General features: G+C 27.8%; 1 protein-coding gene across 4 annotated transcripts in view; it reads left to right on the top strand.

Annotated features, from left to right (window-relative positions):
* Positions 1 to 25,615, top strand: part of LOC107455980 (cell adhesion molecule Dscam1) — a 456,371-nt gene that overhangs the window by 272,605 nt on the left and 158,151 nt on the right. For all 4 annotated transcript variants that reach the window (XR_015429973.1, XR_015429972.1, XM_087154010.1 and 1 more), the window contains exons 17-18: positions 1,288 to 1,358; positions 2,981 to 3,218. Coding sequence is in view for 2 of the 4 variants with exons in the window: in XM_087154010.1 (XP_087010136.1) it covers positions 1,288 to 1,358; positions 2,981 to 3,218 (309 nt within the window). In the remaining 2 variants the exon portion in view is untranslated. The remainder of the gene's footprint in view (positions 1 to 1,287; positions 1,359 to 2,980; positions 3,219 to 25,615) is intronic.

Genomic DNA, 25,615 nt, shown 5'->3' with positions numbered 1-25,615 from the left:
AGGAACACTTGTTCCTTCACTGGTTTTTCATCCCCTTATCTCAGTACTTTATTATGCTATGATGCTTAAAAAAAATAAAACGTAACTCCAATAACTATATTTTGAATTCCCTTTATCACAGTGAGAAAAATAAAACTATTACAACATGCAATTAATTCCACTTCAAACATATAAATACAAACACTCACCTTATAATTTTTTCAAAAAAACAAGGTGTTGCAGAGATAATAACAAATTCAAAAATTTTTCCACAGAAGTCCATTTGACCAGGTAATCCAAAACATTGCTAGATGACTTCCTATTGTTTGGCAGTAAGCTATTGCTACCAATCAATTTAAAGAAAAACTTTCAACTTCTTATATTTAATCAATATATATGAAATGCTCCTTCACTGGGTAGTGTTCCTTCACTGGTTGGTTTACCCTATACTGCCACAAAATTTATGCCTTGAAATATGTACGATGTATATTTTTAGCTGTGTAATAAGGAAAATCATATTCTAATTTTTAATTATCTGTGAACTGTATTAACTATTTTTACGATATTTAACTTCAATCTGTTTCGGTTTTGTTATGTCTAGTTCAAAATCATATTATCATTCTCTCTGCTCTGTGATTATATTTGATTGACAAAGCTAATTTTATTTTAGTAAAAAATGAACCTGAATTTCGGTTCTTGCTTTATAATGCATTGTAAAAGTAACTTTATAGATTTTTATGCTCATTATATTTTACTAGAATTATAAATTTGAGTGTAATTGAATAATAAACATGCTGGCGTCTACTTTACACAGAAATAGTGTAAAAGAATTTGTTTCACTTCGTGTGAAGTAGTTACTTCATTTTGAAAGGTGGGGGTGCGAAGTAGAGTTGCCATCACTTTTTTTGTTGCTAAAATACCTGAAATTTTTTTACATTGCAGAGTTTACTCGATATTGTTGCTAACTAAAAACAAATTGTTTTATTAACAGTTAAAAATATCTAATATATTTCATTTAATACGATTGTTTTACCTTTTAATATTTTAAAAAAAGAACGTAAAATTGAAATAGAATTTTATATTTTTAGAGTAAGTATAAAGTAATGAAAAATGATCCTACAACAATATTGTTGAAATAATTTTTATCGTGTATTTTCTTTATTATATTTTAGTACTGAATAATAATAATAATAATTTGATTTTGAAAAGTGCTTTTGTGGCCTGTATTGTTCATATTTGAAACGTGACTATAAGCACAATTATGCATAAGAAAGTTTATTTTTACAAAGAATTTCTTTTTAATTCTAGCACCAGCTGCTCCACCTTCTGACATCCGAGCGGAACCATTAAGTTCTACATCCATAAAAGTCTCATGGATGGTAATATATTTTTAGTACAAGCTAAATATTTAATTTATTCTACATTCAAAACATATTTTGCTTTTTACATTTATAAAATACCAATATTTTGCTCCATTTTTTTTTAAGAAAATCAGTCAATCGAACGAATAATCATAAATTTCTTTTCAAATATTTTAACTCTGTAACAGTTTGGATGTCGAAAAAGAATAATTTCCGCACATTCGATGCTTGAATAGCTTAGTTTTTTCTGTAGTTGTAATGTTTTTAATTTTTTGTGGATAACTATTCATATTTTTGTTAATTTTTCGTTTTTCATGCATAAAATTATAAGAAAAACGGTTTAAATTGGAGGAACGAAAGAAGATTAGCTTTATGAAATTTTGTTTAATTCATACATTTTCATTCTAATTCTCGGTTGAATGACTGTGATGCCATAGAAGGCATTACATATTTCCATGCTTTCAAAATTTCTTTAATTTCATAAACTTAATTTTTTAATCATTTTTAATTCAATTTAAATTAAATTAAACCAATTATTTAATTTCTTTTACATTTTATAAAAAGCAAATAATAAAATTTTATTCTTTTCTTAACAATCAGCACAAAGGCTAACTTTAAAATTTAATGCAAATGTATAACGCATTTATTCACTATTGCGACTAAATCGAACATTAAAATCTATTATTATAGGGCTATATTATTCTCACGGTCCTTTTTGCGATTTAGCTATAGCCGTAGTTCAAATTTAATACTTATTACACGGGGATAACATTGTTTTTTGGCTATTTTCTTCTCCGATTAATCCCCAAGTACGGATATCTTCTCATGCTCCTAACTGTCCGTTTTGAGCAATTCAATTACTTTTGATTTTAAATTCTTGGCGTAAAAGCTGGGGGATTTCAGCCCCCCAGTCGGACTGTTATTGAAATTTACTTGAAAAATATTTCATCATGTTCGAGGATGAATCTCTTAATCTCCCTCATAGGCTCCCTAACTAAGTTATTTCATTTAATTGTATAACGGCTATTTTTACTAAAATAAAGTCATTATTATTTTGATACATTAGTGGACTATAAATTTTTCACAACTGCAATGTGAATATGTAAATACTATAATTTTCCATCATAAAAAAAGAAATGGAATAACTCCACCATATAGACCTTTGCTAATCAGGTTTGAAATATTAGATTTTATGGTAGAAGCACCCAAAATCCTGGTAATTTATACCCCAACTTGATTCGGAATTTTCAACAAATTATATAAACCTATCTGCTATATACTGAGTGACAACAGCATGCAATCAGCTTATGGGTTCTGTATTTGATATGGCCATCATAAAATACAACTCTGCGAAACACCATAATAACGATGATCCCTTGTTCGGGTTCTCTCTCGAGAACTATGATACAATCTTCCTTGTTTGAGGGCTAACTAGGCTCATTAATAATGATTATTAGCTTATTAATTAGTACCCAAAAATGAAATGAGAGTAATATTTCATATTTAATTGCCAATATTCTATATTTCACATATTGTAGGGAAATAGCAAACGATGCATTATATTATGGTGTAATGGTCAACGAACTGATTATTATAAGTCGTTCATAAAGATAATATAAGTCATTCTTATTTTCTTGTAGGCACCCCCGAAGGAATTGAGAAGAGGTTCAATCACCGGTTATTATTTGGGGTATAAAGTTCTTCGGTCATCGGACACATATACATACAAAACACTGGAATCGAGTGGTGACGTCCGTGAAGAATATCACCTCACAAATCTTCGGAGGTTTACTCAGTACGTAATCAGATTACAGGCTTACAATAAAGTTGGAAGTGGTCCACACTCAGAAGACATAACAGTGCAAACACTAGAATATGGTGAGAAAGTTTATTGGATTTACTCTCTTAAAAATAAGTTAATATTTTAGTGTAATCAACGAGGTATATGATTTACTAAGCTTACTGCTACTGCATCGTTTATAAGAATTGTATTCAAGTAATCTAATAAAATATCATTCTACTTTGGATTCGGTACTAGTGTAAAATAATAGCAATTTAAACTGGGAGTGCAATTAATGTGGTCTTCTATGTTTGTCTAACTGCTCTATCGCAATCAATCTAAAACAAAATAATCTAAAATGAAAGTGCAATTAAAGAAGAAAAAAAAGACCTGCAAATGACAATTCACTCAGGTGATAACTAGTAGTGCAAAATTCCTAGCTGATGTTTATAAAAAGATTGGAAAAAATTCATGTTTTGTGTTCTATTAAGATCAAAATAATAAGACACTTAAAAGACTTACTGGGTCGGGAAAATTCAAAATTGAAAACTGGAGTACGTTCGGCAGTATTTAGATAACTACTTGAATAATTGTAATTATACGTATTTCATATGATATTCATTTTTGGTTTATTAAAAATAATTACAAACTTAAATTTAACTCTCAAATAATTTTCACTCTTTAGAACAGTAAGTAGATTTTTTTTTATGCTGTAGTACTTTTATCAGTTTAGTATAATCATATATTGCTTATTTTAACGAGCAAAAATCAGTAAAATTATTCTCTATGCTTTAATTTTATTGACATTTTTAACGAAATACCAAAATATTAGAAATAATAGAATTTTTTTTTTACCTGCTAGCCAATTTCTTTGAAAAGATCATATTATCTACCAAATGTTGTGGTACACATTGTAATATTCTGAATTCTTATTTATATATCCCGCTTTCTTATTTATGTAAAATTATTATTTTTTTATAATATATTATCTAGCATATGTTATGACGCTTCAGATTTTTTGATTTCACTTTTTTCCCTCGTTACTCAATTTCTTTGAATACTCTATATTATGAAGAAAATGTATGATCTGTCGGTCGGATATTCCGAATTAATTGGTGTGGTCCTCTTGTGCAATAGTGCCAAAATCAAAGTTTTAAGTCAATTACAATATTAATGAGTCCGTTTTCACTCTCATCCATTAAAAAATTACAAAAATGAAACATTTATCGTTGTAATCGTTGTAAAATATTCAAATATTATAGTTCTATAAATGGAGAAAATATTCGAAAGTCAGATAAATAAAAGGTGAAACGATATATTTGTATATTTATGTGTAAGCTTATGCACATTCATGATTCACAATGCATAAATATCACAAAGGAATAGGCTGAAAGGCATTACAATAGCAGAATGTTGTTAGAAATCCAATTAAAACTATTATGCATTCAATAATTTTAACTATAAAAAGTAAGATTTTTATTGTTATCACGGAGTAGCGCTAAACATCTATTTTTTAATATAGTTTATAGAAATATTTTCGGAGAAATTTCGATGCACATTGTTTGTTTAATTATCAATTTTTACACATCGAGTCATAATAATATGTCTAAATAATTTCAATAATTAAAAAAAAAAAAAAAAAAAATCCGCTTCTCAAAAGAAAAACTAAACTAAAATTCCCCCCCCCCCACCCACCCAAAAAAAAAAATAATTATCCTTTTTGAGGGACGAACGGTCCTATTAATTTATCTTAAACAAAAATTTAGTCAGTTTTCGTTTTTCAATTTACTTTTTTATTTTTTCATTAGCTTTTAAATCAGGTACATAGATGGCAGCACCATATAATAAATTTTTTTGGAGTTACATACAATAATTAGAATAATTCAGATATTATGATAATTTAGATTTGGTAAATTTATATTTTATGATAATTTAGACTCGGTAAATTTAGATTTCTATCTTACTTTCTATAAATATTGTAAATGAAGCTAAGTTTAAGAAAAATAATAAAGGGATTCTTGTACATATTTCATATACTATAAAATAATTCAAGTTTCTTCAAATTACGTTTATTTTCTTATTCACGTTTGAAACTTTCGTTTGATTTATTATTTTCACATTCAGGTGTTACAACTTACGCTACATTAGAGCAATGGATGCATGCGAAGTAATTTATATTTACATTCTTTTAAATCCCTCTTTTAAATTAATTATATTTAATGTATTACTTGTAGTTTTTTGTGTGAGTTAAATATTTATATGAAAACAATTAATTATTTATTTTGTCTTCTCTAATTAAAGGTTACTAAATAAACTTTGAAGGAAAAAAAAAAACCTGCTGTTAAAGTGAGCAGCAGTTCGTTTTTGAAATATGTTTTTAAAGCTCCATTTTTAACGTACTCATTCAACTACGATTAGATAATGATAAAAATTAATACAAAATATAATTATTCTTTTTAAAAATTTTGAAAATTAGTTATCATATTAACTAGTTTTGAAAACTTCTAAAGAAGGATCTACTTTTTTTCTTATTTTTTTAATTTCCATTTTAATTTTCAAAAATGAAAAGTTTTTATTATAAAATATTAATTCTTTCAGATTTAATATTCAAATCGTATTTATTCCAAAGCAAACTAAATATTTTTCAGGATTCTGATTGAATTTCAACCGATTAAAAATAGAAAAAGAAAAAAGAAATAAAAACTGAAAATATTCTATATTCTCTGTTTTATATAAATTTAAGAATTATCTTAATAGGTTAAAGATTAATATTATTTCACCTTCATTTAATAAAATCGGTTTGATTAAAATATTTAACTCTTCACACTACCTTCTTTTCAGTAAAACAGATTTATATTTGTTTGTATACAAAAACAGAGAGGGCAGCACCAAATTAAATTATCTTACTTAAGTTTGCTAAGAGATGGCAGCACCACAAAGTTTAGTCCCGGTAAGTATGACCAAAAGACTTTCATATTTATTAAATATTTTATTTTTAAAAGCTCGTTTAATAATAAATAAGAAATGCATAATCCTTAAGAATGAGAAATAAACTAGTATCGATTAAATTCCTTCTAATTAGGAAAATATTTTTTTTTCAAATTTAATATAAAATTAATTAAAATAATAATTAAAATAAAAATAAAAATTTTTTTTTTTCTTTTTGTTTAGATTCTCTTATTTGACTTCTTTTAATTTTTGCGGCACTGCAATATTTTAGAAAAATAATATTTCGGTTATAACTAATCTAAGGAGGGTTTTAGACGCTACATTGAATGAATTATTTTTTTTTATATTTGTGGTTCTTTGATATCACTTAATGTGTTGTAAACTTTTTATTAGTATAACTTTAATTTTAAATCATATTGTGTAATTTAACACTTTAGTTAAGTGTGAAAACGAAAAGAAAATTGAAGATCTAAATAAATATTGAACTATGGAAAAATGTGTAAAAAAAAAATCTATGTGTCAAAATCAATTGTAAAGCAAATTCGAGAACATTTGAACTACTATGTAAAATAAATATTACAATTTAAAAAATTTATCGCTTTATAAGTAATTCAAAAACAATACATTTTGAATTTATGAGACACTTCCGATTTCAATTGCCTATTTTAATTTAAATTAAATAATTATGAACAATATGTAAGGATATTTTTTGAAGATTGTTAATTAAATAATAATAACAATTTCTAAACTAATGATATGATAAACTAAATAATAACAATAATAATAACACAAGAAAAACTTTACTAGGAAGCAAGAAATTATACTATAAGTAGTGCTGCCATCTTTCTAATTTAATAAACTTCATTCCATTCCTTTTTATAAATTTGTTTCATGAATTTCATGAATTTCTTTTCCTGGTAAATAAGAAACTTTTAACTCCTCCTTCTTATTTACTAAATATTTTTTTTCTTCAAGAACATAAATTATGTCTCATTTTACTACAAGTTATACATATTTGTTGCTCAATTTAAATAAAAATGGTTCTCAATGCGGATTATAATTTTTTTTTTTTCCTAAAATTTAAGCAGCGTCTCATCAGATGATATTAAGCAAAAGATGAATTTTTAATAGTTATTTAAAAAAAATTTTCAGTCAAGAGATATCGATTATATGAGCTATAGTATATATAGCTTTCTTATGAGCTATAATATATGTAGTTTTAATGAAAAAATCCCAAACTTTGATAAAAAATAAAATAAAATTAAAAAAAAAGAAAAAAGAACAAGAGCAGTGAAACTTCAAAATGTCATGTTTTAAAATTTTCTTATCCAAGCAGTATTCGACTGATAACATTCAAATTCAGATTTAAGTCAATTAAAATTGTATTAAAGTTAAATAAGCATTTTTATTCCTTACAAATTTGAAATCCCTTGAACAAAAATTTTACTTATATTAAAAACAAAAGTAACAATAATAATAGATGCATAGGTTCGTACTATTCTCTAGTTCTTAATCCTGAGAATATTTAGGTCATTCTCAACAAAGTCGAGCCATCTTAGCTGGTGTCTTCCCAGATTAGTTTTTTCCATGGGTTTTGTCAAAAAAACTTTCTTTCAGCATCAATTTTCATGCATTCTTGCTAGATGTCCAGCCCATTTCTTTCGATGGATTTTGATAGATTTTACAACATCAATTTCTTTAAAAACCTTGTTGAGCTCTAAATTATTTCTTCTTCTCCATGAACTGTTTTCCTGGTATGCTTCACAAGATTATTTTCTCAAAAGTTCCCAGGTCATTATAGATCTTATAATAAGACTCTTGTTAAAAAGCAGTTTAGTTCTCGTTATAAAGAAGTCGGATTTTTGAAATTTCTTCAGGCCATGAAAACATCGATTTGAAATTGTAATTCTTTTGTGTATTTCAGGAGTAATAAGAATTGTTGTTTTTTATTATTCTCACGCTTGAATGGGTTAAACTGTTAACCTTTTCAATTCTATAAGTTTCAATTTATGAGTGGGTAATTTGCGAATCGAACTTTAGACAATAGTTTTTTTTCAATTTCATTTACTGACTAATTCTTCTTGCATTTTGTGCCGAAACCTTGAATGTCTGTTAAGGAACCTTAAATTCCGAACCAATTTGCAAACGTCATCCGCATAGATGAGAATATGAACTGAGTTGAAAAATAGTTTCCCTACTATTGTTTAAGATGTACATATGATTATGATCCATAATATCTTTATAATAAGGAAGAGGCTAGAGATTTTACGGGCTCAGTCGGAGAGCAGGGGTTCGGCAAGGGCTCGAATTTGTTAGCCGAAACAAAATGTCCGGTTCGGGCATGCATATAATATAGTTTACATATACTTCCCTAAGCTATACGGATACCTAAAAAGTTAAATGGTTAAGAATATATTAATTTATTAAACATTCGAAATATGTTATCCGAAAACAGATAATTACAAATAATGTATCTCATGTCTCCCTTCAGGCTGAAAAAATATTATCAATTATCTTAAAATTTTTAACTTGGACTTGGGTTGGCTTTAAAGCGTCTAATGGACTCGGATGTTCAAAAATTTGCCTAAATCTATTTCTGGAAGAGATGCAGCTGCCTAACGTTGAAGACGTTAGTAATAAGATTCGCCTTTTATCTCATGCCTAATATTTAATAATTAATTAAAGTCACTCGCAATTTTCTTTTAAACTAGTAGGAATATTAATTATTATTTGCAAGAATTGCATTCAATGAAGAGACAATGATGGCAGTGAGGAAATGATTTGAAAACATTACATTGTTTCGAATGAAAAATTAAGGAATAAAGAGCGAAAACTAATATGAAACTAAGATTTAAAGTTAAGAAATGAAATTAAGAAATTAAGACCGAAATAGTTATTCAAAGTAGTTTTGAATGAAAAATTAAGAAAGAAAGAAAGAAAGCTAATATGAAATTAAGAATTTATGAAATTAAGAATGAAAGTTAGGAAATAAAATTAAGAAATTAAGACCGAAATAGTTATTCGAAGTAGTTTTGAATGAAAAATTAAGAAATAAAGAAAGAAAGCTAATATGAAATTAAGAATTTATGAAATTAAGAATGAAAGTTAGGAAATAAAATTAAGAAATTAAGACCGAAATAGTTATTCGAAGTAGTTTCAAATGAAAAATCAAGAAATAAGGAAGGAAAACTAATATGAAATTAAGAATTCATAAAATTAAAAATGAAAGTTAAGAAATAAAATTAAGAAATTAAGACCGAAGTAGTCAAAACAACTCTACATATGTTTTTTTTACATGATTTGAATGGAAACTAAATGTTCTGTTAACGAATTGTGAAACAGAAATGCAATTGAATTTGCAATAGAAATAAAAATTCAAAAAGTTCTTCTACTTTTTCTTTCTTGTAACAAAAAAGTATGTAATTTCACGTAGAAGGTAGAACGCGCCATGAGCAAAATTTTTATTTAATTATTAAAATGAATGGAATATTTTTTACGTCTATATTTATAAATAATAAAAAGGTGAAAAAATGAGGAAAATGACGTCAATTAATAATGAGACTAAAACATCAACTGTTTATAAATTTTTTAGAATGCTAATTCCCTTCAAAGCAATAATTAATCACGTATACAGCTACAAACTTCTAAAAATAAAAAAAAATAAAACAATTTAACTTTAATTGTTTAGCAAATTGCCGTGAGAGACTAGTTTTCCATTCAAATGGGCTTTAATACATTCACGTTTGCCTTAACAATTAAAATAATTAATGCAAAACTCTTAAATTGTTTCTCATTCTCAAAGTTTATAATTGTTTCGAGTTCCTTTAATTAATTTTTCGTTAAAGCAATTTGGATTGTTTTCATAAACTATTTAAAATAGACTGTTCTTCCAAATAATATAATTTATAATCAAGAATTATTTTCAAAGTATTTAAAATTGCACGGAAAAAAAATTATATTCTTGCTACAAAGAATCAAAATTTTAAAATTTTATTTACATCTGGACTACTTTTAAAGTAAAGAGTATTTTTTTAATAGAATAATGCGAAAATTTTAATTAAATCAAGTTTTTCTAAGATAAAATATAAATATAAGATATTAATAAAATCAAGTAAAATACTTGAAACAAGGGGGAAATGCTTAATATTAAAGACAATTATTTATTTCAAAACTATTATTTTTTTTTTCTCAATGTTTCTCAGAATTTTGATGTACAGGTAAAACGTAATGGCAGTAAAGTCAAGGTATAGCAAATACAGGTCATCAAGTATGTGATTGAGGTGAGATGAAGTGGGAATTGACAAACGCATCCTCGATCGTCCAGTCATTGTCGTCTTCCCATAAAGCATGAGTGGAAGTAAAATAATAGACATCGAGCTTTGTGTGAAGCTCGGCAAGAACGCTGTCTTAATAAGACACTGTCTAAGATGGACTCATTAATTTGGTCATTTGGTGGTGATGTTGTTGTTGTTGCTTTTGATGATACTTTGGAACAATCCATGTTCGCCAGACGTTGACTTTGCGATTTAAGTGAGAAATGCACCTTTCGTTTGACAAGAGAAAACCGCAAGGGTGAAAGTGTGATTAAGCCCAGATTCTCCCTGATTCCCACTCATTCGTGAAGCCACTTCCATGATTTAGACAATGATCGGATCGGGAAGGAAATTTTCTCTTCTTCATATTCATGGTACAGCGGACGACCATAAGATTTTCGATTGAACAAATTTTTCGTGTACATATATCGCATGTACTCGGTGGGTCTTGGTGACTTTGATTAGCAAATTCCGGTCCCTATGGACCAAAATTCGATTCTCTGATCATTGGATCACCACATACCTGTTTTGTGATGATTGGCTGAAATGCTGAGTCTTACGGTTTAACAAGAAATTTTGTTTTAGATCGAAAAACTATCAGTGATGAAACTTGCGTTGGGCGGGTATTAACAACCAGCATGGATAAAAATATGACTTCTGAAGCTGATCTCTTGAACATAGCATAAATTTCAGTTCACACAGTTATTAAACCTTCCATAAAGTATCATCAGCAAGATTATGATGAATAAATTGAAAAGGCTCAGTCCTTGCTAGAGACCCTGTTTCTAACTGATTTAAAGGTGCCGACAGTACCAATGCCGTCACCTGAGGCAGCCATTATGGTTTCATCTGACCACTTCCCTTCCTGGACTTGAAAACTAACTAGGAGAGATATTATTTTATGACAGTTTACAAAGTAAAAAAAGCTTCGATCAATTGTGAAAAAGACATTCCAGGAATGGACTACTGTGAAACTTTCGAAGCCTGGATATCTTAATAGAAGCAAAGTATTGACTAGAGAAAGGTGTCTTTTTCAAACACATTTTAACTGTACTGATTGGATAAAGAGAGTTATTTAATTGATTCTTGAACCGTTAATCCAAAAAGTAATTCATGTCTGTACATTCTTTTGAAGATTGTCTTGCCACCAGACTGTCAATTTAATCCTACGCAATTAAAATCGTAACCAAAATGACTCACTAATCCACAAATAACATTCCAGATCATTAAATGGATTTTTTTATTGCACATTATGCCTATTCCAATTGTTTAAAAAGTCGTAAAGTGTTTTAAGGATACCACGAAACAGCACAATCTAAACACAATGAAAAATACTTTGACAGTAGAAAATCAGGAAGCTTTTTCGTTTCGAATATGGTCTCCACAACTAAAATTACAGTTTATTTGGAAACATCCTCAATTTTGTTTTAAAAATTAATCGCACTAGTTCTGGGTTAGTATAGATTGTACACTGTACCAGAAATTATGGGTAGGACATGGGTCGGTATAAGAGGTAGTATGGATATGTTTGATATGTTGGTATAAGAGGTAGTCAAGTTACCTCTTATACCAACCAACCTCTTATGGTTACCTCTATTTTATAGTATTGGTGCGCAAATGAATTGATTAAGTCACAGCAAGCTAAGTAATGTCTAGCTATCACGAGAAATGTTTCCACATAAAAGTCTGATGTTACCTGCCAGTTTAGGTTGGGGAATTGAATATATGATATGATTCTCTATATTTACACCTATTGCAATACATCATACTCCTATTTGAAATAACTTATACTCGAAACCACAATAACAATTGAAGGATGAGTTTGATTTCAGTTAAGTTCTCATGATTGCAGCCCTGTACATTCCCAAAACATCATTTTTCACACTACTAGACAAATTATGTTTATATAGGCCGGCATTAATTATGTATCAGGTGCTTCTAAAATTTTGTGCTCTACCTAAATTGAATTAGAAAAAATATTAAAAGTGTTAAACTAATATTAAAATTCAAGAAAAACTCACACGTTTTGTCAATGGAATGGTTTGGTCAGTCTATTCATTTTCTCACATATTACTCAATAGTCTGAAAATTTAGAATGTTAAAAAGAATTTTTTTTCCTTATTGACTCCGCTGGACATTTCAGAATTTTATTCACTGTGTTGTCATCAAAATGATTTGTATGACACAAAAAGAGAAGAAAAAAATTAGAAAACCAGAATTCCAAACCATTCTTAATCACGTATCAATTCGAAGAAAAATCACGTACTAAATCACATACAACGAAGAGTTAAAAATTTATAGAACGTTGGCAGGTAGAAACATGATTAAATGATGATTATATGATAAAAAAATCATTACTGATGATTTAATATTTTTCTTTTTGAAAATGTATTAGATTTTATTGGAAAATTTCCTTTATCTTCAGTGATCAAAATTATATGTGATTTTTAACTTAAAAAATTTCTTAATTTTAATTTTCCTTCATATTTAATGATAATACTCAGGGGCACAAAAGGCTAAGCTTCATTAAAGTCCCAAATCAGGTCTCAGCACTGAAATAAAGCAATTCCTAAGAAACAGAAAAAAAGTAAACTTTATTTTTCGAACGCTTTCCTAACCTCTATCGTTGTTTTAACATTAATTAGCGAGTAGAAAAATTTCGAAAACATTTTCTACAAGGATTTAAAATAGAAAAAAAAAACTCAATGAAAACACAAAAAAGGTAAATCAACCCAGTATTAGTTTCATTTAAGATTTTTCACTGATAAAAAAGAAATTACTTCTGATTATTCTTTTTCTAAACGCAACCCTAACCGCAGCTCCAACTAATTATTCTGCTCAAGAATACTAATTGTTCCCGAACGACTTGAAAATTCCCTCTAGACTCATTTAGGGAAAATCGGCCATCTATTTCACTTATTGGGTCTAGAGGGAATTTTTGAAGAATCATAATGAGAAAGGGGAAATTGTTATTTATCTCTGGTTTTCGGATTCGGATTAAATTAAGCAATTTTCTTGAAGTTAGGGACTAGAACCGTATACTTTCTAAAATTAATAGTTCAAGAAATACCCAGTTTAAGGAATAACTGATTCTGTGAATTAGACTATGATTGACAAATATTTAATTTGATTAGGCTATATAAATAGGTACCGCCTTTTGAAACTCAAAGCGATGGAGGTTTCGTAAATTGAATTCAGCTTGTACTTACCTGAATGAAACCTTTTAACTTAATTAAACAAAATTGAACATGCATGCATTGAATTTTTGAAGTTATGTTCTACTGCTAATTACGAAAGGTTTGTTTGTTGGTAAAGGCACAGCATCTTTTTAAAATTAAAAGTATTAAGTCTTATGAAGTGTTTAAATTGCATTGCATTCTGCGTTAAAATGTATCTAAGTGTAATACAGTGACTAGAATAGTTTCGGATGTAAATATTAAAAAAAAATGAAAAAACGTATAGATTATTTGTGGTTATTTAATTATTTATGAACTAAATTAAAGCCAGCTTATTGTGTGGTGTAACAAACCAACTGAAGTCAAAATTTTTGATGGTTTTCGATTGATGGATCAACATAATCATTCATGCTAAACCATGTTTGTTCATGTTAAACCATCACGAATTTACATATTAGTATCTTACAAATCAAATGTTGGAGCTGTTACGAACTACCAATATTCCAATGTAGGAATTCAGACTGGTTTATGATGGTTCAACATAAAAAAACCGAAATTGTACTGATGGTTTACTCCTAAGAGCCAACAATAAGTCCCATTAAACCATCATGGAAATGTATAGTGGGAACCATCATGAACCATCACGGATCATCATGGATTGCTGGTTCATGAGAGTCGAACTTCTCTTGATGGTTAACCATCATAGTATTAATGTACCATTTTCCATCATGGAAAGATGGAAGTTTGTTGACATATTAAAAGCCATGAACACGTAATGCAAAATATTGGATGATGGTGACAATCTAATAATGTTGGACCATCATGAATAGCACTAAAATAAACATAAACCATCAGACTTTTTTGATGGGACCATCTAGACTTTTAACTTGGGAATTTTATGCAGTCATCTATGCATTTCATGTATTGATGCAGAAAAAAGTATATCCATATTGATGCATACACATCAATTAATTGATATTAATGCATAAAAATGAATAAGTCGGTAAATGCAAACGAGCACAAACCTTAGAAGCATAAGGTTACGATTGAAGACTTTGCATACAATTCTGCAAAATAATTTAAAATATAAAATGCCACATTTTTTGTTAAACTAAACATTAATAAATATTGACTACATAAGTATGCTTCTTTTCTCTATTTGTCTATATAATTGTCTATTTTTAAATGTTTGGAAAAATGTGAGTTTCACAGTTAGCAATATTATGTGCACATATTTGCTAGATTTGAAGTTTAAGAAATATGAAGAAAAATTATTACAGCAATAAAGCACACATTTTTAATTAAAAGCAAATTATAAATCTTTCAAAAAGGCTTAAAAAATAAATATTACTAATAATGTTTCCTTAAAATTTCAAGCGGCTATAGATGTTTTTTTTTCTTTCTTAGCGCTTGCTATTGCAAGTTATACTTCAATAGCAAGCCTTACAAGTGTCACAGCAAGTTTTATCCTTTAGATATTTCATTCACTCGTGTCTCTTGTATTCACCCTAATAATTCCTTTCCTTTTTTTATACAAAGAAAGGCTTTTTTAAAAATCCTAATTTATATGATAAAATGCTATTTTGGTTTGTACTGAAGTGATAGAGTATTTTCTCATGTTTTTAATGGTGTAAAAGTGAAAATTTTAATAAATAAAAGTGGAAAGCAACAGCATTTATGCATGAAAATCTTTTCTTGGGGCCATATTTTTATTTTAATTGTAAGTAAGCGTTCTTATAGGTTAAGACGTTGAATTTCAGTATTTGTCTTCGTGTCTGGATTCTTTGAAGCCTTAAAGTGTGTAAAGTAAAGAGGTCTCTAATTTTAAGTATTGAAGCTGCTGCAACTAGTATTACAGCGTTGCAATGAACAACACACTCAAATTTCAATAGTGTTTTCCAAAAAAAAAATTTTTTCTTACAAATTGTGTCATAATTATAAAATAATAAAAAATTAACACAATAAAGAACAATACAAAAAGTAAAAGTTGGCGAATTGGTTTTGATAAGAATTCAACAACGGATTTTCCTTAGTTTCAGAAAACGTTTTTTCCAGTGGTAGCTAAGATAGTGTATTAATATTTTAAAGAATTATAATGAAAAGAAATTTTTTTCACCACTACTTATAAATATCTCAACAGTAAATTAAAGGTCAGATAGAGAAATGTTCATGCTCCAAAATCCTTATGAAGTTCCAATATATTTTTCGTTAAAAAAGGCTTTAGTTGACTGGTACTGACAAATATGTATAAACTCAAATGTTGAAGGGTTATGTAATAAGTACCATGTATATACTCAGGTATAAAATATGTACATTGATATATTTGGGGATGATATATTTGGTTAGAATAATTTAGGTAATATAAGCATATTGAAATAAAATAAATTAACTATGTATTAGAACCCAAAAGTAATGGAGTAAAGATATTTATCTAAAAGAACTATAAGAAATCATCATACTATCATTAACGACAATGATGCTTAATTTTTTAATATTAGTAATATGTTAATTGACATTAAAAAAAACTTACGCACTAAAAAGAAAAAAATAATGGAGACAATATACTTATTCATTTTGGGGAGCCGTAAAAAATCACGATATTAATATTGACACTAATGCTTAATTACTACTGATACTAAGAATTAATTTAAATTATACAAAACATGTGCTAAAAAGCGAATTTAAAAGGAAAAAAAGGTAAATAGGAAATTCGTTTAGGAAAACCGTAGAGAATCGCCATTTACCGATGAAGCTTACTCATTGTGCACTACTAACGTTGTGTTCTACTGGTATTATGGTAATTGGTGCAGTTTTGATAACAGAACGTCCAACGGTTTTTTCGTAAATTCAGAAATGATTTTTTTCAGTGATAGCAAAGAGAGTGTATTAATATCTTAATGGATTAGAATATAAAGAATTTTGTTTCTTCATATTCTAATCCAGTGATTCTCAACCACTGTGCCGCGGCACCTTTGTGTGCCGCCAAATTTTTAAAATGGGCCCCCAAATATTAGAAATAATACAATAAAAATTATAATGCTTTTTTTATTACGAGTGAAGTTGTATATATATATATATATATATATATATATATATATATATATATATATATATATATATATATATATATATATATATATATATATATATATATATATATATATATATATATATATATATATATATATATATATATATATATATATATATATATATATATATATAATAAATAAATAAATACAAGAAAACACTAAGAAAGTTAAGAAAAACAATAAGTATACAATTTTCCATGTGCAAATCCATTTCGGGCAAATCCGTGTTAAAATTATCTATTAAAATTCTTTCTTTGATAATTTAAATAATTTTTCTATGTGCTAATCCATATCGTGCAAATCCGCGGCTAAAATTATTTGCAAAGCAGGCAATTTATGTTTCTCTTTTCTATTTTATATTTTTTCTTAAATAAACATCTATCTTCTAAAACTATTTATGATCAATTTTTAAAATTATCCAGTATAATATTACCTTGCGCACATCCATTTCGGGACCATCCTTGGTAACTAACAAATCAAAACTCAGAATAACAAATCACTTCAGCAGTGCAGTAAGAACGAGACTTTAAAACCCTCTTGTTAGACTCAATTTGCGCTTTTGCTTTCATCTTTTGTTTTCATATTTTGTAATCTGGCAATCTTTCTGCGAAAACATTTTTAAATCATTTTTGAAAAATATCAGTCCTTGTAAGTTGTTATGATTTTGCTACTCGCTTTATAGTCCCCCCTTTTTAATGTTTTTTCTTTTTATTTTATTTTATTATCTGTTTTTACATGTTATTTTTACTTTTTATGATCTATTTTTATGTAGTTATTTTATAAAAAATTTTTTTGAGTGCTCCTCACACTATTGTATTAATATATTTTGCTTTGGCTTTATTGATACAATATCAGAAAGCACTCTGTTTTGCGGATATAATCGTGTGGGCTGAATGAAAGATTAGATCTTTTTTTTTCCGGTTTTTTAATTAAAATTTCATATTTTTTTTTTTTAAATAATATGTTGTTTGTTATTTTTTTACTTATTATTTCCCACCCCCTTTTTTTCATATGTCTATAATTTTTCTTTGTTTTATTCTTCATTTTGGCGATTGTCTTGTCTCTGACAATCTTAAAATAAGTTAAAATAAGAAGGAAGTGTTTTAATTGTCTTTGACACACAATTTTAAAGAATTTTAAAATAAGTAGGAAATTTAATGACTATTAAAATAATTAACAAAGGCTAAAACAAGCTAAATATTAACTTTCCAATGGAAATAAAAGCTAAGCATTAAAGTAAGCTATGCAGTTAAAAGTTATAAAAGCAAATTAACAAAGGATAACTAACAAAAAAATTAGCTAACAATTAATAATTAGCATAAATACTAATTAACAAGAAATCACAAAAAAATTTTAAATAATGTAAAAAAAACTAACTGTAGAGAACAAGCTAACAATTAATAACTAGCAAAAAAAAATAACTGTTACTAACTAATAAAAAATTAGTCGAAAGAAATAATTAATCCCTTAATAAACGTGCTTTTGTAGTACATATTATTTTATTTCACATTCAAAATTATTATCACAGACTATTTAACACAGTGTATTATAGGTAAGTAAATAACTTTTAAACTATATTTTTTTCATTATGAGCCGTCAAATTTCGAAATCGTTAAAAGTGTGCGGCCACGTAAAAAAGGTTGAGATTCACTGTTCTAATCCATTAAACTACTTATAAATATTTTAATAGTAAATTAAAGGCCAGATAGAGAAATGTCCATGCTCCAAAAATCTTGTCAAGTTCAAATAAGAATTATATTTTTAAAAAGAAATATTTGGCTTTTGTTGGCTGTCACTGATAAATGTATTTTTCACAAAAGTTAAATGTTGAAGGGTTATGTAATATGTTCCAAATTTACTAATAAAGGTACAAAATATCGTATTGATATATTTGGTGATTATTAAGACAGTACCAATACTTAGTAATGCATACAGATACTTTGGAAATAAGCGTTTTACGGTCCTCGAAAGGGATATATACCTTAAAAAATAACCTGATCGTGCAATAGCATTATGCGAAGTGATACTAAATACATTTTATCCTTGTTCTATGGGATGAACTGCAAAAAACGGGTTTTGCTTACTTCAATAACGTAAAGCCACCAAAAAGGGCAACAAATAATATTCAAGAAAAAAATTGTAATAATTTTAACTGTATTAATAGAAAAACTTAGTGGAAGAACCAGGTAAATTACATTTTCAGAACTAAAAAAAAGTTGCATCCGCACTATTTTATTATCAATTTATTAGAAAGAGGGACACATATTTCTTTTCTTTTATTTATTTACCTCTGCCTAATTTGAAATAAAAATTATGCAAGCATACTGAAAACTGATGTAATTAGTTATGTTAAGAGTTGAGTGAAGGCAAAAACAATTCTGTAGCATTAAACATATCCGTATTGATACAAACACTTTTTTATTTTCTCTGATTCATCAATTCCCCTAAAAATTTCACTTACATGGTTCTTCCACCAAGTTCTTTAATTTGATAGGTGTATGGTTTTAAATTTTGAGCATGATTTCGTAGTGTTTTTCAACATTGATTTATTTATTTTTTATTTATTTTTTACTTTCCCCGTGCGAAGAACGGGTATTCAGCTAGTATTGGATGTATGATGATAGCCTGTTTTTATATTATAAAATGAATGGGTAAGTGAATTAAAGAAGGGGCAAGAATCAACTTTCAGCTTTTGAAAGAATAATTTTTGAAAGAAAAACTTTTGAAGCAATAACTTTGAATTTATAACATTATGAACGAAAATGTCTCTTAAACCTTTTTGTATGCAAAAGGACGTCTAGTTGACAAATAGTTGACTTTCAAATAGATACAATATTATCAAATTAATATAATTCTATTTCAAACATTATCGATACATACTATTTAATGCATACTATAAATACACTGAAACATTTTATTTACAATTTACTTAGCAGTTTTCAAAATTTTTTTATAAGCAATTTGCGTTGACAATATGGTCCTTATTTAAATTGTTGCAAATTTGTTATTTTTTGATTATTTCATTGTGAATTGACTTAAAGTTTTAATTGGGATATTCAATCATAATCATTATTTGAATATTTAATCATAATAGTTATTGGAATGGTAATCATTATTTGAATATTTAATCATAGTCGCTATTTGATTATTCAATCATAATCGTTATGTCTATATTTATTCATAATCATTTCTTGAATATTCAATCATAATCGTTATTTAAATAATTGATTATGATAATTTGACCGGCACAATTGATATTTTAAGTCTAAGGGGTTATTTAAATTGTTGCAAATTTGTTATTTTTTATCATTTCATTGTGAATTGATTTAAAGTTTAAATTGGGATATTCAATCATAATCATTATTTGAATATTTAATCATTATAGTTATTTGAATGGTAATCATTATTTGAATACTTAATCATAGTCGCTATCTGATTATTCAATTATAATCGTAATGTCAATATTTATTCATAATCATTTCTCGAATATTCAACCATAACCGTTATTTAAATAATTAATTATGATAATTTGACAGGCAAAATTGATATTTTAAGTCTAAGGAGATCTTCCGTTAGACACAGTAACGTACTGCACAAAGCAAATATGTAATTATTTCAAAATTTAGCACATAACATTTTAATTTAGTAAAATAAAAACCATTTTTTTAAAAAGAAAAAAATATTAAATACAATTAAAAATTAAATATTTTACATCCAAATAATTTCTTATACATTAAAAATTTCAAATGGAATTATTAATAAATGTAATTTATTTTGTAAACTTATAGCATTTTATAAATTTTTTTTTATCTAAGCTAAGAATACTGGCATAAAGCTACCTTAAAGATACACTTGTTTTAACTTAAAGTTCTTAAAATAGAGATTATTCAAATTTTTATTCATAAAAAACTTCTTTTACATAAATTTCTCGAAAACTTCTGTCAAGAAGCTTTCGTCTTTTTTAATTAATTTTGTTGAATTCTAATTAGAGATTAAGTTAATTATTTAACAAAAAAAATTGTTTTTAAAAGGTGTCTTTCCAGATTCAGGAAGATGAAAGCTTTGAAATTTTTCTTGCTGCCTTTTTTTAATATTATTTTCTTGAATTTTTACAAGCTTTAATTTATAGTAACGGAATATGGTTGAGCAGTAGAGGCATTAAATTTCATTTGCAATTCAAACATGCAAATCTTATTTTTTTTAAAAAAAATAGTAATGCAGTTTATGCATAGAAATTCATAAAAAAGTATGAAAATTTTCAAGTAAATTCTAGATAAATAATATTTTTTTCAAGGAACCAACTTCATCAAAACATTTTCAGTGTTCTTAATTTAACGTGTATGGTCTTTACATAACTACTTAGAAGATTTCTGAAAACACTAAAAATCACACTTCGAACAATTTTTGATCTAATGATGTGATTCTTTGGATTCTTTAGCTCTTTGGTTTGTCTATTTTTATCTAGGTGTCAGCACATTATTTTTGAGCTGATTTGGAATATATAAGGAATTTCTTTTTCATTTTTACTAACTGTTATTGTTTTATATGTGCTTTGGGGGCGGTGCATTTGATGTCTTCTAAGTGTTTAGTATTTTTGTTTCAGTAAACGTGATTATATTGCAAATTTATATGAATGTTGTTATGGTAAATATTTATTTAATGTGGTAAATATTATTATTTTTATGCTTGTATTTTCATTAGGGGCCTCGGGGCACTGTTAGGTTTGGCTCCGCCACTAACAACAGAAAGGCTCCTGTGTGTTTGCAGACAGTGTGTCCCCTGATGAAGTGCTGCTCTGTAAACACACAATTTTATTTAAATTTTATTTAATTTTATTTAACTATTTTTGAGTAATTTTTATTGAAATTATTTTTGAGTAAATTTATATTATTACTAGTTTATATGATTTGAATTTGGTTTTAGCTGCCTTGAGCGCTATTCCAATTTGAATTAATGTATTTAAGGTTGTTTTCATTTTTACATTCTGTTTAATTAATTTCACTTAAGAATTTGAATTTACGTTTGGCTCATATTCAATCTTAACTGTTTAACGGTCTGGCCTCAAATATGCTAATTAACTTGTGCAAATGATATTTTAAGTTATAAAATCAGACACAGAAACGAACATTTTAAGTTTGATTTCTTGAGGGCTATTTAACCTAATTAGTTCAAATTTTGCATTTTGTCATAAAAAATAACTTTCTTTAATATGATGTAAAAAATTTTATAGCTCACTTTTAGAATATTTACAGACGATTATTAAATAAAATTATTTAAAAAAAATATAAGTAATTATTAAAAATAATTTTCTCCTTGGTATCTTTGGATAAATGAATTTCACAATTGCGTGCAAAACTTTTTCGATTCACCTAAAAAGAACTTGAGATATGGTAAAATGCTTAAAAAGTAGAAGTAACGGTGAAGGATATAAACTTTTGACCGCTCTTCTGAGTAAAAGTTTAGGATAAAATATTTCCCAGATTGCTGCTTCTCCCTATGTTTTGAGGGTAATAAATAATAATTCGTCAACAAAAAAGGTATGTTTATTCAAATAAAGTTTGTTTTCGTGTCTGTTTTCATAGCTTTAAATATCGATTTCACTATTTGAAGTTAATCCTTGGAGCAACAAAGATTAAGTTCTATTACGGAAAAATGCGATAATTAGACCCAAAAGTTAATCAGAGTATTTTTCATTTTATTTTTTATTTTGCACACTGTGCATCAACGTATAAATAGTGTTATGTTATGTCTACCTGAAATTTTAGATCCCTGACAATGACAAAGACAGAAAAGTCGACGCATTAAAGGTGTCAAAATTCCTTAAAACCGAGAAAAATTTTTTTTATCTATCAGTATCTGTATTTCAATGCGTTTTCCATATAGAAACATTAACTCTGATATTTTCCACCAGATGGCACTGAAAATTATCTAATCTTGTAGCACTTAGCAATTTTACTATACTGAGTAGCCAGTTTCTTAACTTTACACTAGAAAAAAGATTTCTTAGAAATGAGTAAAAAAGTGTCAAAATAGCTCCGAAAAAAAGTTGTTTATATCAATTTTAAATTAAAGCAATATGATAAATAGGAAGCAGACTGAGCTGAATGGATGGAAGTTTTCTGCGTCAATTTATTGAATTCGAGTAAAATAATGTTGAAATTTATACGTAGGAAAATTAAAAAAAATATGCATTTTCTTTCATTTTGTTTACCAGCTTTCAAATGGCTAAATCTAACAAAATACAGAAACTCATTTAAAGTGATAGTGTTTTCATTCTTGGCTTTTGGAATTTTCTGCTTACTAGTCTGATGTTTGTTTTTAAATGAACTTGAGATTCTGTTTTACTTTGGAAACTATCAAAGATTGTCACTTAATACCTTCAACCATTGATATCTGAGAAATTTTAAGACTTGACAAGATAAATGCACATGGTATAATTGAATAAGACAGAAATAAGATTTCTCTTTGATAAATCTCATTTTTTTCCTTTTAAAAATGTCACTGATAAACTTTTTTTTCCCACTGAACGCTTAAATTGTAATTACTTCAAGTTATTATTTTAGAAACATTTTATTTCATTGCCATTGACAAACAGGTTATCATCGAAGTGGATTTAAGTGTGAAATCTGTTAACTACAATGTGCTTTTAGTTTTGACACACATAAAAAAGTGACAGATTTCAGTGAAATATATTTTTTGTGACAAATTTTGAGACAAATTAATCTTTATTTGCATATAAAGAGTAAAGAAAAAACATGAAAAACACTCAGACAAAGTGTTAGTGTGTTCCGAAGCTAATTATGAAAGATATTTTATGCAACTTTATTTTGAAGCATACTGCTGCACACATATCACCCGATCACGTCCAAGTAACTTGCCCCGTTTTTCCACTGCTCTTTCTTTTAATGCCATGCTAGGAATGCACGTAATTTTAACTCTGGTCGACGACGTGGACAGCACCATAGTTGATTTCTCTATCTTGAAAGTCTCACATCACAGTGGACTCCTAACTACGACAGATTTAACTTACTTCCTTCAGCGTATACACGCAACACCTCCTACAAGACAAAAGGCCTCTACCCGGGTTACCATAAACGAGAAATTCGATCCTTTAGCAGTCCGAACGTAGCGACATCTTTCGTATTTTTCCCTCACTGCGCAATTTAGTAGCCCGTACGCAATGACATATTTCTCCCCACTGCGCAGTTTATGTTTGCTACTTTGGACTACTAAATTTATTAGTGGGATCTTTCTTCTTCTAGGAGGTATTGATACATGCCGGTTGTTTTGTCAGTTATCAGGGTCAAACTCACGACACCCCATCTCCACTTGATGTTTTTTTAAAATTTTTTAATATTTTTTTTAATGGCGGGCACTTGGGGTTTGTCCCATTGGCCACAGAAATGCCAGAACTGCTACTCTCTTCTCGTTGCCCGGTGGGCACCTGTGGCGAAGCCATGGCGGTGGAGCAGCGTGGCCCACGTCACACAATCACAAACCCGTTTATAGAGCGGGTCACATTCACACAAAGAGGAAAGGACATTGAACACAGAGAGAGAAAGAAACAACCCCACCCTGAGCAGGATTCGAACCCGCAGCCAATGGCTCAGACACGCTAACCATTCGGTCACCTGGTCGGCTCTCTACTAGATGTGGGAAATTATATATTTGTCTTTCTTAAATTTAATATCACGATATTACGGTTCAACTTAGAAATATATATGGTTCAATTTAACACCATACTAATATCGCAATAATTTGTTCGTTGTTATATTTAAGCTTTGAAAGGATTTTACTAGGTGTGTATCTGCATTTTATGAATATTGAGTTACAAATAAATAAATAAATAAATAAATAAAAAGTGTATTTTTAAATTTTTAATTAATATTTCTTTCCAAAGGCAAAAAGTACATCGTATTTGCCAATCGCTCTGCAACAAATGAATTTTTTAACACCATGTTATGAATTTGATTAGAATCCTAATGCAGCAAAAGCTGATCGTTATAAAATGAAATTTTCACAAAAAAAACTTTTTTCTCAAGAAATAAGACTGAAAATTAAACGATGGCAATAAATAACGCGATCTAGGTTCTTTTATCTTCAAAGTAATTAACTATTTGTGAATTGATAGCATCATAAAATGACATTTTCCACCAAACTTTTTGAAGGAATTTCATTTATCAGTAGATGGTAGATAAAGAGACAGAGGCGTATCAGTAGCACTGGGTATCAACCTTACCAATATATTTCATTACCTCAAGCTCCTAAGTTATTGGTTCTTGGAAAATTATCGATTCAAGACGCATTTCCTTATTTTCATCTTCCTTCGCCGAAAATGAGACTCTTAAGGAATAGTCGAATGCTAGGCAGGTCTGTATCGAAAAAAATTGCAATTTCCTGCTTGAAGCGAGGATGTACTAATCTAAGGTTCTTTTTTGAGAATTTTTTTATGGTGTATATTGAGATAGGCATCAGCTTTATTTTTTTAAAATTAATTTTTCCGTGTTTGAGTAAATTAAAAATGTAATCAGCTCTTTGGATGGATTAAGAGAAGGAGATGCATTTTGTTCCTCTTATATAGTTCTTTAGCGTTTATAAATAAGTTTTGTGTAAAAATGCATTTATACGTTGTAAGCATTGTTATTTAAACATCGATATATGTTCAATCAAGATATAGATAGAAACCACTTTATCGATGTATTTAATGGTAGCACATCGAAATGAACACAATGTGTAAAACAATCTTAATACAAGCAAACGAAAATTGCAATTTCGATGCTTTGTTAGTAGGTATTTGTATGATTGGTTGGTTAGTATGATTGCTACTTTCACATTCTATTATTGTTCGAAATTCGTAGCTGAACCCTAAAACAATAAAAAAATAGTATCGCATAGTTTTTCAAATGTTCATAGTTTTCCGTTAGTTGGTATGGCTTGTAATAAAGGATTGCTAATTTCAGATTTT

The sequence above is a fragment of the Parasteatoda tepidariorum genome, chromosome 10, assembly GCF_982258835.1.
Source record: "Parasteatoda tepidariorum strain Cologne lab strain chromosome 10, Ptep-v5.0, whole genome shotgun sequence".
Taxonomy (NCBI): Eukaryota; Metazoa; Arthropoda; class Arachnida; order Araneae; family Theridiidae; genus Parasteatoda; species Parasteatoda tepidariorum.
Note: the sequence above shows the minus strand (reverse complement) of the source record. Positions and strands in the feature narration are given on the sequence as shown.